Source organism: Lissotriton helveticus, chromosome 11 (assembly GCF_964261635.1).
Source record: "Lissotriton helveticus chromosome 11, aLisHel1.1, whole genome shotgun sequence".
NCBI classification, from domain to species: Eukaryota; Metazoa; Chordata; class Amphibia; order Caudata; family Salamandridae; genus Lissotriton; species Lissotriton helveticus.
The window spans coordinates 349,830,040-349,846,739 of record NC_136072.1 but is presented as its reverse complement, the minus strand read 5'-3'; the positions used below and the strand labels follow the sequence as shown (position 1 = coordinate 349,846,739).

At 43.1% G+C, this 16,700-nt stretch overlaps 1 protein-coding gene across 1 annotated transcript in view; it reads left to right on the top strand.

Moving 5' to 3' along the window:
* The window catches only part of LOC144791093 (serotransferrin-A-like), a 171,732-nt gene that overhangs the window by 38,520 nt on the left and 116,512 nt on the right, over nt 1-16,700 (top strand). Inside the window, exon 2 of the mRNA XM_078665749.1 lies at nt 11,277-11,437. Within this exon, the coding sequence (XP_078521875.1) occupies nt 11,277-11,437 (161 nt within the window). The remainder of the gene's footprint in view (nt 1-11,276; nt 11,438-16,700) is intronic.

Below are 16,700 nucleotides of genomic sequence, written 5' to 3'. Positions count from 1 at the left end.
ATATCGTAAAGAGACAGCAGGCAATTCCGTTTTGCACGCCTCAAGTGCACATCCAAGCCACCTAGTCAATAGCATCCCTTATGGGGAAATGCTCAGGCTCAAACGAATATGTAGCACAGAGGAGGATCTGAGATTGGCTCAGGAACTTAGCAGGCAGAGATTCTTGGAAAGAGGCCATTCGCCCAAATGATTGAAGCTAGCAATCATTAAGACCACTTTGCTCAATAGAAATGATCTACTCAGGGACAAAAAGCATACCAATACCACTGTTAGTCAGATCTCAAACCTGACTCTAACAACACTAACGTATTCCGCTTGATAATGGGATACAGTAGGCAACACAAAGAGATCAACAAAATAGTGCAAACTAGTTGGCCACTAGTCTTGAATGACCCTGTAATAGGGCCCCTGCTCCCACAGAGGGTCTCTATTACACACAGCAAAGCCCCCTTCATGAGGGATTGTCTTGTCCCCACCAGTCCAGAAATCAACGAAAATACCACATGGTTACAAACACATAAAGGGTTCATTCGGTGTAAGACATGCAAAGCCTGTATCCATGGAGTCAACACTACATCTTACAGTACTCCATTTAGTCAGAGTACCCGTAAAATCACCAAACTGTTGACATGTAAGACTGAATATGTAATCTATGTTCTTACGTGTCCATGAGGCCTTAGATACATAGGGAGTAATAATCTCCAGGCCCACAAAAGAATCCTCCAACATCTCCGCGCTATCGCAAATGAAGATAATACTTATCCGGTAGCCAGGTATTTTAAGGACACACATCAATCGAACAACAAGAGCCTGAGCTACTATCTAATTGACGCGATACCCCCCAGTAGGAGAGGAGGAGATAGAGAAGGCAAACTTAGGAGGTTAGAGACGAGGTACATTTTACAACTGGACACTAAACAACCTAATGGATTGAATGTTACTGAAGATTTATACACATGTCTATAATTTTATGAACAAGTTTATGAATTGCGATTCTCCTATTTACATGACCAGAGAATCTGGATTTCATTAAAGACACGGAGGCTAACATTATGCATACAACTTTTAATGCAGTCCAAGCATAGCCGCATATGTCACAAAGCAAAAGTTCCAACTTAGAATACATATGAATCAACAATAGCATGAATCACTAGGCAATCAGCCTCTTTTAAATGTGGTGACAATGAAAAAGGAAAAGTCCAAACAAATCCAATGAAACATCAAACTTGAAGAAGGATGACGGAAGAAAACACCATCCACGATTGATCCACAGGTGTGAAATCAAGAAGACGAGTTATCTGCAAGGCAAAGAAAGGTTGTTAATAAATCCTAATAAAAGTATTAAGGACAAGAATAATAAACAATCATCTAAATAACAATTCCTGACAAAGGAAAGGATGTAAGTAATCCTGCAAAGGAAAATAATGTTTGTTTGTAAGTAAAAAATTCAAATAAGCATATCATAACATATATTATATATATATATTATATCATTTAATCAACCACCCAGGGAAGGGTGGGAGGGATAATGTTAGCCTCCGTGTCTTTAATGAAATCCAGATTCTCTGGTCATGTAAATAGGAGAATCGCAATTTCATTACAAGACCGGAGGCTACCATTATGCATGTTGGTAGCCATGTAAATCAACATCAGACATGTGAGAAACAGGTTTGCAATAATGATGAGCAAAGGTTCTAGAATTAGACCAATCAGCAGCCTTTAGAATATCATCTAACTTACCACCTGAGCAGAATGACTTACTGGCCATTGCGCCTCTAATAGAATGGGGTTTAAAAATATTCAGATTGATTCCAGGAAGTTTCATGACTGTTTTAACCCATCCAGCAATAGAGCTAGAAGAAATTCCTTTATGGGGTTTAACAAAAGAGAGGAGTAACTGAGATACATTCAAAGGACGAAGAGAGTTCATTCTCACATCATATTCTTTCATACATTGAACAACACAGAGTTTAGTGCAAGTATCAAAACGAGGATAGAAAATAGAATCTGACATGGTTTTAGTTCTTCTATGGATTTCAAATTTGACTCCAAACATATCGTAAGATCTAAAAGAAATATCTAGAGCTTTAACATCAGAGACTCTAATGCATGAAATTAAGCAAAGAAGAGTAGCTAATTTGATAGAAAGATTCTTCCTGCTGAGAAGAGAATTAACTGGCCAAGAACAAAAAAGGTCAAGAATTAAATTAACATCCCAAAGAGATTGATAGCTAGGTTGAGGAGGTCTTCTAAGTCTGATACTTTTAAGTATTCTACAAATATTAGGATTTTTACCTACCGTTTTATTGTTAATTAGAGAAAGTCCTGCAGAAATAGCAGATCTAAAACAATTGAGAGATCTGTAACTTGAACCTCTATCGAATTGTTCTCCAAGAAAATTAACTATATCAACAATAGGTGCCTCCACGGGATCCAAGTCCCTTTCCAAGCACCAACGTGACCAGACTTTCCAAATGTTGTTGTACCCGTAATGTGTTCCAGGGGCCCATGACTCTCCAAGGAGAGTTGAAGCTGTTGACGAAAGTCTAGCGAGATTGTTAGACTTGGGATGGCCAAAAAGGAGTTACTAGGACAATTGAGGATCGTTCTTGTCTCACTTTCTGAAGGAGTCTCTGGATCATTGCAAATGGAGGGAAGGCATAAGCGTTGATCCCTACCCAAGGTTGGAGAAAGGCATTCACTGCTAGAGCACCAGGATCGGGCATCCAGCTGAAATAAGATATCAATTGGGTAGTCAATCTGCTCGCAAATAAATCTATTTGGGATGGGCCCCAGAAATGATTGAGGGAGTTGAAAACAGAAGTGTTGAGCTTCCAGTCGCTGTAATCCAAGATGAATCTTGAATTCCAATCTGCGCAAAGATTGGATTTCCCTGGGAGGTATTCTGCTCTCAGAGAGATTTTGTGTTCTAGGCAGAAAAACCAAAGCTTCTTTGCTAGAATGGAGAGTTCTTCTGACTTGGTCCCTCCTAGACGGTTTATGTAAGCAACGGCAGACATATTGTCCATTTTCAATATGACTGATCTTTCTTGAAGAAAGCGTTTGAAGCTCATTAGAGCATAAAGTCCTGCAGTTAATTCTAGATAATTGATGTGGTGCAGGGACTCTTGTTGGGACCAAATTCCTCCAGTGTTCTGGTTCTGTAGACAAGCACCCCAGCCATGAAGGCTGGCATCCGATTCTAGAATAAAATCTGGTGCTGAACCAAAGATCGCTCTCCCATTCCATGCATCTAGATTGTCTAAACACCATGTTAGTTCTAAGATTGCATCTGGGTTTAAGGAAATTCGATCTCCGTACCAAAGACCTGACCCCCCAGAGATCTTGCTTTTATTCTCTGAAAGGCTCGATAATTCAGTGGTTCCGGAAAAATGGCCTGAATGGAGGAAGATAGAAGGCCTAGAAGTCTTACTAGTTCTCTTAGGGAGAGATTTTCTTGTTTCAATACATGTCTTATCTCCTTTATTATTTTGGCAATCTTCTTGGGAGGGAGAAGGAGAAGACATTCTGTTGTGTCTACTGTGAAGCCCAGGAACTCCATCTTCTTTGAGGGGACTAGAATGGATTTTTCCCAGTTTATGATAAAACCCAGACTTTCTAAGAGGTCTATAACTGTCTTCAGATCTTTGATGATTTGAGCATTGTCTTGAGAAAGAATCAGGATGTCGTCTAAGTAAATGATGAGACAAATCCCTTTTTCTCTTAGACATGAGGCAACTGCTCTCATTACCTTGGTGAAACACCATGGGGCAGAAGAGAGGCCGAAGGGAAGAGCCTGAAATTGAAAGAGATGGTTTTTCCAAATGAACTGAAGAAAGGGTTGGTGTTCCTTTGTCATGGGAATTGTAAAGTAGGCGTCCTTCAGATCTAATTTGACTAGCCAGTCTCCTTCTAGTAAGAGGTCTTTGAGAAGATGGATGCCCTCCATCTTGAAATGACGGTAGACAAGGAATTTGTTGAGTTCCATGAGATTTATAACCGGTCTCCAACCCTTGTCTTTCTTTTCCACAAGGAAGAGAGTACTTATGAATGTCATAAATTCCATGGGTACCTCTAGAATTGCTCCTTTTTTTAGCATTGAGGAAATTTCTTCTTCTATGATTTTTTCTTGATCTAGTGTAAGGGGTGTCGGTCTTGGAAGAGAGTACTGTATTGGAGTCTTGGTGAAATCTATACAAAAACCTTGAACGGTGTTCAGAACCCAGGGATCTTGTGTGATAATTTTCCAATTGTGGTAAAAGAATCTTAGTCTGCCACCTACTTTTGGATTCAAAGAAAGGGAAGGGGAAGGAGTACTCACTTGAGGGGTGGAGTCAGCAGGTGCTCCTCGTGCTCGGAATTCTCTGGAGCAGAAACCTCTTCCTCTGGGTGGATAAAACTATGGTTAGTTGGGTGGTTGGTACCCTCTACCAAAATTGCCTCTGTTTCTTGGGAAGGGGCGTCGATTAAAGCGGCCGGAAGATTGCCCCCTTCTTCCAGCCCTTCCAAAAAGGTTGCTGTTGTAGTTAAAAACTTTTTTCATGTTTTGATGCGCTCTATCTAAAGCGGTAAAGGTTGATACATATTAAAACTTCTCCAAAAAGTAAACCTTTTGGATTAATGGAGGTTTCTTTTTCAGCCATATCGATTAATTTTGGACTAATTTTATTGAGGACTACTCTTCTTCTTTCACAATTAAGTCCTGCGTTGGCATTTCCTAAGAGGACAAGTGCTCTTTGGCTCCATCCTCGAATGGAGTGTGTGTCAAGAGGGGAACCATTAAGGTAACTCTCCTCAGCTGCGTCGATTATTTTAGTAAGTGGACCTAGGATGTCGAGAACTTTATCTTGGCAGAGCTTAAGCGACCTTTCCAAGCCTTTGCGTGGGTCTCTTCCTAATTTAAAAAGATAAGTAATTAGTTCCGGATCAAGGTTAGGAGTTTGACAGACTTTACCTTCAATTGAAGGTCTGGTGCATTCTGCCCTCAAAAGATTGCAAGTTTCCTTTTCTAAAGGGTTCCTAATCCATTTAGATATGAATTTAGAAACGTGCTCATGTGGAGTCCACTCTGAGCTTCTAGGATGTTTAATGTTAAAAGGGGAGAACATTTCTTCCCCTAAACGGTCCAAGATACTATCTTTAGAAGATGAAGGCCCATTGTCGTCATTCAAGAGAAAGGAATCAATATCTTGATCGTCCTCATCTAGGTCAAGAATATATTCGTCAGGAAATTCTGAGCCATCAATATCACTTGGATCATTATCTAGAGCACTTTGGTGAATTGTGCCGCGAGGGACACCCATCAAATTTGTGCCGCTAAGGACACCTTTCAGATTTGTGCCGCGAGGGACACCTGAGGCAAATGAGGTGCGAGGACCTCCTGTAAAATTTGAGGTGCTAGGACCTCCCGTGCTCTCTGGGGTATAATCAATATTATTACTTTTTTTATGCCTCTTACCCCTTTTTTCGGTGAGATCATTAATCTCAGCTATGTCCAAGTCAGATAGGTCATCATTATCATGGATCAAGGTTCTCTTAGATGACATAACTTGGGAGAGAGTAGAAAACATACATGATCTCATCTCCTTGTGGATACGTTTTTTGATGGCATCATTATTAAAATCAGATTCAACAGTAATACTGTGAATTGAATCAGAATCTGACTCAGACATATTTTGAATTGAAAAAATAAATATATAAGAATGTCTGAAGCTTATATAGAAATCTTAACCTTTCTCTATAAACTTTCTATATATGTACAGCCTTTTTTTTATGTTTATAGTAATCTTTTCAATATATATATATATCCTCTCCCTTTTTTTAAATTTTTTAAATTTTTTAATATTACCTTCAAATTAGTTTGTAAATATCAATCCTAATAGACTGATTATGGGAGGGAGGCGAGGGTAACACGGATAAATAATTAGATAAATTCACAAAGCGTCGTACCTCACAAGGTTTTGACAAAGTCTAAGGTATTGGGCACAATTATGAACGTCTGGGAGATTGTTCTGAAAATAAAAGCGGGTCACTGTGTTTTTTTAATAATTTGCGCGCGAGAGGAAAGACTAATAACTTTAAAATAAAGACAACTACAGGAAAGGAAAGCGGAAGCCAACCTCCGTAAATTGGAGGTTGGGGGTCTGGGTATAAGGAGTAAAAAAGTGTTACTCTACCTTATAAGATGGTATATAAAACAGGTACATTGTATATATATATAAATATTACTCCTGTAGGGATTAAGGGGTTAATCAGTATATAGTAACAAATATAGATTAATAATAAAATACAAGTCTTAAACATGAAATTACAATATTATAAAGAGCTAAGTAAGGAGGTGACTTATCTTGCTTGGAGCCGCATTTAAACTGGACACTAAACAACCTAATGGATTGAATGTTACTGAAGATTTATACACATGTCTATCATTTTATGAACAAGTTTATGAATCTTTTATAAGCTATTTATTCGATGCCATTGTTTTTAATAGGTCTATTTTTTCATTGAATTGATATTTATATATTTTGTTAGATGCATCAATTTGTTTATCATGGTATGGCTTGATCATATTGTTGAACAGATCACCGCCTTCATTACAAATATCCTGGTGTATTTTTTTGGGAAAACACACATTCAGGTGTATTTCTTAGAAATGTACTCAGTGATAGCACTTGAGCACATCCTTAAGAGAGTCTCTATTTTGCACACTTTTAGCAGTCAACATGTATAATAACTTATTATGATTGTTTTATACCTATTTATACATATTTATATGATTATTTATTGCATGATTTAGTTGTATTAATATATATATATATATATTTATATAGGTTTTATATGTAATTTGGATATGGATTTTGACTGTAGGATAAAAGGAGGCACTCAGATATATTAGTTAATTGCCTCTTAGATCATTTGCACAGTATTAATTAGGTGACCTTACGCACATTTGCACAACATCTAAATCATCTATATGATCTATTTTTAGACTAGGCTATTGCCTCTGTTTCAATAACTGTGTGTGGTATCAGTGGCTGTGGAAGGTACCAGTAGACCACATACAAGTCTTGAGCGGATAAACAGTATAGCTTGTGTCGGGTCTTGCCAATATGACCTTGGATAGTGGTAGGGTTATAATTTCCCATCTAAATCCTGGCTGACCCCTGGCCCATATTAGTGTAACAACCTCAGAATTTACATACGGAAAGAAGTGTTTTGTCAAGGGATTGGTATATTTGTATAGACATAAAGAAACGTGGGTATCACCATATCTTAATGATTGCAACCCTGCTTGTAATGGATGGGGGAGGTTTATCCATGTATGCACCTGTGTATGCACTTTAGTCATCACTGGCCCATTATTATCAATCATAATTACCTCTCTGTCCCTGTGTATTTTAATGTAGGGATGGCAAATCGATTCCTCCATCCAATTAATTAAGTAGTCTAGGGTAACAGCGTGTGTAAAGTGCGTTATTGAGTGTATATCTGATTTTCTTCAGTTTATCACAATGCTAGGGTAGCACCAAATTTAGTAAGCTCACAGAGCACAAGCATACGGTTTTCCTCAGTTAAATAAGAAGCAGAATATATTTAGCAAACATCAGAATATTCAATTGTCTCTGCAAGAATGCTACCCCTCTATGAGCATGATGTTGTCTCTGCTTACATGCCAGAGGCTCCATGGCAATGGCAAAGAGGAGCATAGACATGGCGCTGCCCTGCCTGGTGTCAAAAGTGTTTCATTATTGAATAGAATGTGTGCAGTCCGAGGTGTGTCGGCACCACGACCAGACAACACAAAACATGACTGCCCTCAAAAACGCCACCCGAAAACACCACCAGCTGATCCACACCACCAAGAGGACAGCATTCAAAGAACGACTGGACAACAGCACCCACCACAGCAAGGAACTCTTCAGAGTCGTCAAAGAGCTCGCCGACCCCAGCTCCTGCAGCAACGACATCACACCCTCACAAGACCTCTGTGACTCACTCGCCTCGTTCTTTCACCGCAAGATCACCGACATACACAACAGCTTCAACGCACAAACCACGCACCCAACCACCGAACCAGCACCCCCTACCACCACCCTCCGCACCTGGACCCGGTCAACACTGAAGACCCCACCCGCACGATGAACACCATCCACTCTGGTTCCCACACGGACCCCTGCCCACATCACATCTTCAACAAAGTCGACTCCATCATCGCACCCCAACTCCGGGACATCATCAACAGCTCATTCGCATCCGCCACCTTCCCGGAGAGCTGGAAACATGCCGAGCTCAGCGCCCTCCTGAAGAAACCCAACGCGGACCCCACCGACCTCAAGAACTTCCGCCCCACCTCGCTCCTCCCTTTTCCTGCCAAAGTCATAGAGAAGACCGTCAACAAACAACTCTCTGCCTTCCTCGAGACCAACGGATCCCTCGACCCCTCGCAGTCCGGCTTCCGAGCAAACCACAGCACCGAGACTGCCCTCATCGTAGCTACCGAGAACATCAGATCCCTGCTCGACAACGGGGAAACAGTTGCCCTCATCCTCCTGGACCTCTCAGCAGCCTTCGACACCGTTTGCCACTGCACCCTGATACATCGCCTCAGCAACACCGGAATCCAAGGAATGGCCCTGGAGTCGATCATCTTGTTCCTCGCCGGAAGAATCCAGAGAGTCCGCCTCCCCCCCTACTGTTCCACGGCAACCGAAGTCATCTGCGGCGTCCCACAAGGATCCTCGCTCAGCCCCACCCTCTTCAACATCTACATGAGTCCCCTCGCAGCCATCGCACGCCAATACAACCTCAACATCATCTTCTATGCCGACGTCACCCAGCTGATCCTCTCCCTCACCAACGACCACCACAGCCAGAGCTAGCCTCCAGGAAGGAATGAAAGACGTCGCGGAATGGATGAAGCTCAGCTGTCTGAAACTGAACTCAGACAAGACGGAAGTCCTCATCCTGGGACCATCCCACTCTGCCTGGGACGACTCCTGGTGGCCCCGTTGCCCTGGGCACTGCCCCCAATCCAACGGAGCACGCACGCAACCTGGGCTTCATCCTGGACTCCTCACTCACGATGACCAAGCAAGTCAACTCTGTCTCATCATCCTGTTTCAACACTCTGCGCATGCTGCGAAAGATCTTCCGGTGGATCCCCGCAGAAACCAGGAAGACTGTTACCCATGCCCTCGTCACCAGCCGACTGGACTAAGGAAACACCCTCTACGCAGGAACCACAGCCAAACTCCAGAAAAGACCCCAGCGCATACAGAACGCCTCTGCACGACTCATCCTGGACATCTCCCGCCACAGCCACATCTCCGCCCATCTGAAAGACCTGCACTGGCTCCCCGTCAGCAAGAGGATCACGTTCAGACTCCTCACCCAAGCTCACAAAGCTCTCCACGACATGGGCCCCAAATACCTCAACAGCCGCCTCACATTCTACACACCCACTCGCCAACTCCGCTCTGCCAGCCTCACCCTCGCCACCGTCCCACGCATCCGCAAAGCCACCGCTGGAGGAAGATCCTTCTCCTACCTGACGGCCAAGACATGGAACACCCTCCCCACCCACCTGCGGCTGACCCAGGACCACCTCTCCTTCAGGAAACAGCTCAAGACCTGGCTGTTCGAGCAGTAGCGGCTCCCCCCTCCTCCCAGCGCCTTGAGACCCCTGAGGGTGAGTAGTGCGCTTTACAAATTTGCTGATTGATTGATTGTATAAAAGCTATATCATGAAAAGTATTTGGGTTCACAGTCCAATCCTTCGCAACACAGTATGCAAAAAATGACACAAAATGGCATGTTTAAGTTTGATGCAGAGTTTCAGTGACAAAGTGCATTACTGGTAAGATTAATTTGAGAATGAAGTCGTCGCAGCTCTGGACCACATACAGGCAAGGTTGATAATGGGAGTAGATCATGTAGAACGAGAGTAGAAAGTGGGCCGTAGACGAATAATAGAATCCAGAAGCAGAGGAAAATTGGAAACATTGGACTCACACAAATGGGTTGTTAAAACCATGAGGGAATGCTGATTTGTTTAAGGTGTTGAGAAGGTAATGTTTAATGTGTTTTAGGCCTTAGGGTTTTATTTAGACTTTGGCCCGTAGGATACTCTGTCAAAACAAGGTGGATCACCTATCTGCCAAATTATAAGCACCATAGGCTCTAAAACACCTGTAATGCTGTAGGCCCTGATTATGATTTTGGCAGCCTGACCACCGGACCGCTGCAACAGTGGTTTGGAGAACGCTGCCAAGCCAGAGGCAATCCCAATGCCGTATTAGATCTCTATTGCCGGACTGGTGGTCTGTGGGGCGGTGGTGGCACAGCGGTGGCATGCTTTGGCTCATAAAGTGCACACATCGGTGCACTGTTGCCATGTACCATGTCATGCATGACACACAGTGCACGCATGACAGTGCTGGCATTGAGGGGCACATCATAACAAGGTCGGCGGAAAGGCAGGTCGTGCTCAGCACTGTGGTACAGGCATCGGCACAGCCTTCATAGACCGCCGATTTCTCCACCACCGCATGAGCCGAGATCCTGGTGGTGGTGGTGGTCTTGTGGAGATCTGACAGCACGCCTCGTAATTGGGCAGTTGGACTGCCGAAGAGGCAGGCGTCGTACTGCCAATGAAGGTACAGCGGTCCTAAGACTCCCATACTCATAATCAGGCCCATAGTATTCCAACTGCAAACTCTAAATAAGGCCCATAGTTCAGTTTGGAAAAGGGGACAGAGAGGGCATTATTGTAGCACTCTATTACATTTTCAAATTACAAGCACTCTATTACATTTTCAAATTACAAGCAACGTTTTTGCAACCTGTGTTGTCCTGTCTGTACCCAAATCATTCTTTGCCATCATTTCAACTGTGCATTAATATCCTGCACTGTTTTCTAAGGAACTTATTTTATTGTTCCTTTCTTTGTTCCTTTCAGCATCCTTGCTCCAGCCCAGCTTCCCTTTTCACTCTCTGCACTGATTCCATATTCTTGTATCATTCCTTCTTCCTCCTTCCCTTCATTCCTCCTGCCACTTCCACTTCATAATTTCTCAAAAATTGACCATCTCTACAATCCCCACCACTACTGTATTTTTACTTTTCCCCACATTTTATTTTATTGTTCACTCTTTCCCCAAGCCTCTCTTTTCTATTTGCCCCTTTACCAATTGTTTTTGTTATTTCGTTGTCTTCCTCTGTCTTTTTTCTTCCGTCTTGTCGAATCCCATTCATTTACCGTCTTCTGTTTTCCACAGTATGCTGCCTGGCAGATCCGGTGACCAAGAATGACATCCGGTGGTGCACGATTTCAGAACCAGAGTTCAAGAAATGTCTGGCATTTAAAGAAGCCGTAAAGGACTGCAAACTCAGCTGTGTGTCAAGGACCAACACTCATGCTTGCATTAAATCCATTTCGGTATGTAAAGTTAGCAACACGACATCAGTGCCACCAATAATGAATACACGTTTTACTATTTAGGGTAATTGTGCAATCGACTGCCGCTGTTACAAAATACTAGGTTAAGGTTTAGTCTAACTTACCTCTTGTTTTCAGTGTGGGGCAAACTATGCAAGTGATACATAGAGTGAAGCATTGCTAATTGCTACAGATCTCACATTACCCCCACCAGTGTGACCACTAGTAGCCCTAGCATTACCACCACAATCCTTATCACCACCACAATCCTTATCACCACCATGAGACTAGCACTGCCATATCATTGCTATCAAAACTGCCATTATCAACACTTTTACAACCACAACCCATACCCACCAGCACCACAACCCCCACAATACAGCAATATGCGTGGCAAAACCAAAATCATACCCCAAAACACCCATCATAACAATAGAGTCATTGCATCATCTTTTCACATATTCATCATCATAAGCCCACAATGTCATGGCAATACGGCTTTCATGATATGGCAATATGAACATGTGCTCCATCATACCCAACATCATAATCCAACACAAAATACCATATGCCAACACACCCACCACTATACAATACGGCACCACACACACAATCATATGTTCAGACAACTAACATCATCTGCCAACGCACTCATTTTCATTCATTCATACAATCCAAATCATAAGCTAAAATACCCAACATCATAGTGCAACATGCTCACTGTTCTATATCCACACAACCAACATCATATGTCAACATACTAAATCAAAAATAAAAAAGCATTGTTATTAACTTACACCCAAAGCTGAAATGGAGTTACGTGTGACTAATATGTTAACAGTGACTTTGACAAAGCAGTTGTAGTGAAATTCAGGAGTTAAGATGCTAGCTTCACCTTGTGTGCCATCTACAGCATACTACATTAGGGTGCCCAAACCCCTGCTGTGCACGGCCAAAGGCCTAAGCTAGGGGTAGGTATGGTGCCTGTGGGGAGTTGAGTGCCAGCGGTGGATGGAGAGTTGGATGCAGGGCTTGGCCATAAGCCAGGCCCAGCGCTCAACCCCCCGCTGTGCATGGCTAAAGGAGGTAGGGCAGCCACTAGTAATTGGGTGCAGGGCCTTGCGTCCAAACCCACACCGCACAGGGCAGGTGACATCTTACTCTAAATTGAAAAAACATAGAAATTAACTGAAAAACACTAAGATTAAAGGGACATTGTAGGTAGGTGAAAATGTCAGTTAAAACATACAGGGGCAGATTCACAAGCCCCTAGCGTCACTTTTGCACCGCAGCTGCATTACTTTTGTGATGCTGCGGTGGCGTAGAAAATGCGGCAAATTTACAACGTGACGCATCTAGTGAGATGCGTCACGTTGTAAAGCCCTGTGTCACCTTATACCTGCCCAGGTATAATGTATGCAGGGTAGGCATTCCCATGCAAAAATCCACGTAGAACTGGTGCAGTGAAATTTACCAGATTTCACTGCATCATTCTATGCCTTCACTGTGTCAAAATCCGTACGCCTGCTTAGACCAGGCGTAAGGATTGACGCAGGGCTTTTTACATGGGACCTACCTATGTTTTCTAGTGCATTGCTGGATTGCGCTACCTTTGTGACCAACTCCAACAATGTGTCACTTTTGCTCCAACAGATGCGTCAGAATTTCTGATGCATCTGTAGTTCCTAGCGCCTTGCTGCACTGTATTGTAAATACAGTGCACCCATGGTGGTGCAAGGACATTTGGAGCTGATGCAAGGAAACTGACGCATCTATGCAGATGTGTCAGTGCCTTGTAAATCTGCTCCCACAGTTTTAAAGGAACAAAACAACCAAAATTCACCATTTATAGTTATCTCAAGTACTTATAACTCGAACCCTAAGGTAACTGTAACTCATGCCTTTCGCATGCACTGCTGATCACCTTACATATTACATCACTTCGCTTCTTCGCTACAGGTACACCGGTGAAGGGTTGGAAGAGGAAACTGCTTTATTCTTGGATGGAATGGCTCTACCCCTTTCTTTGGTATTTGGCAAATGGGAATAGGGTGCCCCCAACATGAGAATTGGCAGAATGAGGACACAAAAAACAAAAAAAATGACATCACTCATTACATGTCCTATGACACAATTGATAACTTCATTGCAACATCTGAAATCATTGATGACAACAGTGTGCATGGTAGGGTTGTGAGTTATAGTTACTTCAGGGCACAAGTTATAGTTACTTGAGATAACTATGCCTGGTAAATTTCAGTGGTTTTGTTATGTTAAACTTATGTTGTAACTGACATTTTCACCTAATGATAGTGTCCCACTTTAGCCTTTCTTTACATATATATATATATATGCATACTCCATCCCACTCCAGCAAAGAAGAAGGCACGTACTCGAAGATGTGAAGGTATGGCTTTCTTTAATAAATCAGGTCTCACACGATCCCATGGCTAGGGAGACGCGTTTCGGCTTCACAGAAGCCTTTATCAATCTAATTGGCGCCATGAACTTGAGAGTCTATATAGCCCTTCCCCCTTTAAGGTATTCATAGACATCAAGGAAATACTGTTGTGCGCAAAATACGTATGAATGCAAAACATATTGTAAATCTATAAGCATAATGCTGGCATCTATAAACAGCGAAATCCAACTTGTAAAATAAAGTATGAAATGCCGTAATGCTTCTTGAATCACATAATGTGGTCAATTGAAAAACACATTCCATCACCCTGAATCACTAGGCTTCGTTACATTTGACTGTGCGTAATGCGTGTGAAAATAGCTGTCCAGAAAGACATTGTCATCGGACTGTGGGGAAAGAAAATATATTTTAGGCAAAATCAAAACTGTGGCGCCAATCACTCTAGAATCCTAAGCCCTTTATGTAATAATACAATACACATTTAGATAGAAATGCATGCTAACGTGCTATGGCTATTTTAAGAATGAAAAAGACAGTATTAAAAAAGTTTGTCATGCTGCTTCCGATAAATATGAGGCCGAAGTTGGAGATTACTTGCACCCCGGTGAAATTGCTAATCTGTATCCATAACGTACAACAGAGGCCGGGAGCTTTGATGGTGGAAACAATTATACAAAGGAGTAAGGAGGAAACACGAAGTGTGTCATTTCTCCAGGCAATGTCCGCCTCCCAGTGAACTTTCTCATCCTCACAAAGACTTCCAATCCCATAATGCCCCAGGGCGGACTAGCGAAAATTACACAGTCTTAGTCAATAATCTCAGAACCAGTCTCCATCTATAGTTCATGATGCCAGGGCCATGAGAAGTCAGCGTAATAAAAACGGGTAATATAAAGAGTCTTGTGACTCAAGAAATAATGAGAAAAAAACATCAATGTCTTTGATCGCACTTAGCACTGCATTTGAAAAAATGGACACAAACATGGGGTAGCGGGAGACTAATAAACAAAAATTGCTAGTGCCGAGACATCCTCACTGCTTCCGCGTTGGCGTCCACGGTGCCCAGTCACCAGAGAGCGCCAGACTCCCGAGCAAGGCATTTCTGAACAGGGGAAACATTGACCCCACGCTGGCAGTCGAGAAAACCGCCCCGCTGCAAGATCGGCGTGTCTCATCTGCTGTCATCCTTATTCCTCTTCCTGGCACAGTCTCTGGGGGCAGGGCCGTTTCTAGGTTTTTTGCCGCCCTAGGCGAGAATTGAAAAATGCCGCCCCCTCCCTTGCTCTCAATAGTTGCACCTTAATCTCCCCACTGCCCAAACCTGCCCCCTGTTTAGTCACCTTTTTACACTTCACTGCTTTCTCGCCTCTCCTCTCTCCCGCTTTCTGCCAGTTTGGATATTTTCACACATCTCTTACCACAGGTAACTGGTTTACTTAAGTTCTTAAGTCCTGGCATTTCAATTTCTGCTGTTGTGTAAGAGTAGTAAGCCGGGATACCACTCATCAAAAAATCCTGGTCGCAATTTTGACATGTCTGGTCGCAAAAGGCTGGTCGCAATTTTGACAGCTTTTGACATGTCTGGTCTTAAACTTCTGGTCTCATTTTTGACAGTTTAAGACCAGGACTGTTTAAGACCAGGGTTTGATCTGGCCTTAAACAGTCTGGTCTTAAACTTCTGGCCTTAAATTTAACAGCTAGGGCTGCAAAAATGGACATGCCCAGGAGTGCTCAGGCCTGGTCTTAAACAGTCCTGGCCTTAAACTGTTGGTCTCAAACAAGTGACAGGTGGCCCGAGTGTTGACAAGGGCCGGCAGGTGCCCCGGAAGGGGCGTATGAGTCACAGGGGGCGGGTTGTTTTTTTGGAGGTAGAGGCGTGGCAAAGCAGCCCTACGGCCATGTGTCCCTGTTGTGGTGTAGAGGTATACGCCTCTTTTAGGGGTGGTGATTTCTTTGAATACATATAAGCCTTTGTCAGGAGCCTGTTGTAGCAAGCAGCCGCTGGACAACGTGAAGGGTCACCATGGCAGAAAGGAAGAGCTACAAACCATTTGAGAGAAAACATTGGTTTGGTGGCTCAGAGATCCCCGTCAGTAGCTTTTACAGAACCAGACCTGCGGTAATGGAACATAATGCTCAACCAGGAGAACCTTCTGGCTGGGGGTTTGTTAAGCAATGGCCGAGCCGGGTGGACCCGATTAAGCGTTACAGCAGCTCTAGCGAGTGTTCGAGTGACGGTTTGGCGTCTGAGCAAAGCATGCTCTTGGAGTTGGAGGATGAGGAAGAATCCATAGTTCCTCCTAATACACCCGTCTATGAAACCATGGATGTTCACATGACGAGTCCTCAGGAAGTAGGTGTGCAACAGCCTGGTACAAGCGTGGAAGATGAGGGCTCACCAATGGATATTACCGACTCTCAAGATGTCAGAGTAGCCGACGCGGGGTTTGAAAATGTGGAGGTGAGTTAAAATGTTAGGAGCAACTATTTTGCATAAGGATGTATTTTATTTCTTCAACTACCAAACGTTAATCTTACTTATGGCCCCTCTAGAGAGCACCAGCTCCTAACACACCCATCTATGAAACCCCGGATGTTCACATGACGAGTCCTCAGGAAGTAGTTGTGCAACAGCCTGGTACAAGCGTGGAAGATGAAGGGTCCCCAATGGATATTACCGACTCTCAAGATTTCAGAGGCGCTGCAGAGGATGGTGAAAATGTGGTGGTAAGTCAAAAAAAAAAAAATGTTAGGAGTAGACCCCTTACATGAACGTTTGTTGTCTTTCTAACGCTAACGGGTTGTCAATATTTGTCTTTTGAACCTAGGATGAAACACCGA